This window comes from Galeopterus variegatus, unplaced genomic scaffold (assembly GCF_000696425.1).
Source record: "Galeopterus variegatus unplaced genomic scaffold, G_variegatus-3.0.2 Scaffold5499, whole genome shotgun sequence".
NCBI lineage: Eukaryota > Metazoa > Chordata > Mammalia > Dermoptera > Cynocephalidae > Galeopterus > Galeopterus variegatus.
This window is the reverse complement of record NW_007731610.1, coordinates 134,745-135,920: the sequence shown is the minus strand read 5'-3', so window position 1 is coordinate 135,920 and position 1,176 is coordinate 134,745. Positions and strand designations below refer to the sequence as shown.

The window sequence follows — 1,176 nt, the reverse complement described above, 5'->3', positions numbered from 1 at the left end:
AACTTGGCACCTGTGGCATCAGTTTTCCTTTGTCAAAACTGAGATAACAGTACAAATAATAACAGTTAACATTATCAGTGTTTACTGGATGACTGGCACTTTGTTAAGGTCTTTATGTGCATTTCCTCATTTAATTTCTGTGATAAGCTTATGACACTATTAGTACCTTCACCTTACAGTGGGGGTTCAGGGAAGTGAATCAGGATTCACTGCAAGCAGTGGACTCCAAAGCCTATTCTAACCTTAAACTCCCTGCTACTTTATAGGAGTCCTGTGAGATAGACGGTGTATGTAAAAGGCTGGCACTTGGTGGGTGCTGCTGTTATAGAATCTATTGCCTATTAATCTACCAAACTCAGAATCTATTTAATTAACCACGTGCATTCCTTGTTTGGGCAGGTTATCCTATGCCAACAGTCAGGCGCCAGTGGGTACGCTGCAGTCCCAACAGCAATTCTGCAAACTGCATCGATGAAAAGGGACCAATGATTGATCTGCTTCCAGGTGAATCCAACAGGGTCCTCCTTCCAAGGACTGACTCTTTTTCGTAAGTAGACTTTTCTCTGATTTTAAAGTGGTCATAATTTCCCAACCTTTGTTGAAATCTTGGTACAGAGGCGGGAGTACTGTCCACAGTGTTTTTTTCAAGCTTCTGCTTTAGTAGTTTGGTTTTTACTGTGCAGTACATGTCAGAACTGTACTGCATGTACTGACATATGAGATGTGCAAGTATACATGATTCAGCTACATTTTTGCAAGTTTTTTGGTGGGTGGCAGAGACGAGCATTGAGTACTTTTTGCCAAGAGGTGTNCTATATAACCTCCTACCACCAGATTTAGGGCCTTTTTCATAGAAATTAAATTCAAAAGAAGCCCTGAGAGACTTGGATATTCCTACCTGTCTGTCCCTCTTTGAATAGAGGGGCCTTGTTCTTGTGAACTCTGAGTGAAAGGAGGACGAAATTTTATCTTTTTTTTGGCAGCCGGCTGGTACCGGGATCTGCACCTGTGACCTTGGTGTTATAAAGGCCTCACTCTAACTAACTGTGCTAACTGGCCAGCCCTATTTTTCATTCCTAAGAACATTATACGGCCCTGAAACACTAGAACTAGGTTTCTGTAACATCACAGGTACTACTGAGTGTATTTGTTAACCTTTCTGAATCTGATTTGACT

General features: G+C 41.6%; 1 protein-coding gene across 1 annotated transcript in view; it reads left to right on the top strand.

Moving 5' to 3' along the window:
- Nucleotides 1–1,176, top strand: part of SRGN (serglycin) — a 15,678-nt gene that overhangs the window by 8,884 nt on the left and 5,618 nt on the right. The window contains exon 2 of the mRNA XM_008589527.1: nt 400–547. Within this exon, the coding sequence (XP_008587749.1) occupies nt 400–547 (148 nt within the window). The remainder of the gene's footprint in view (nt 1–399; nt 548–1,176) is intronic.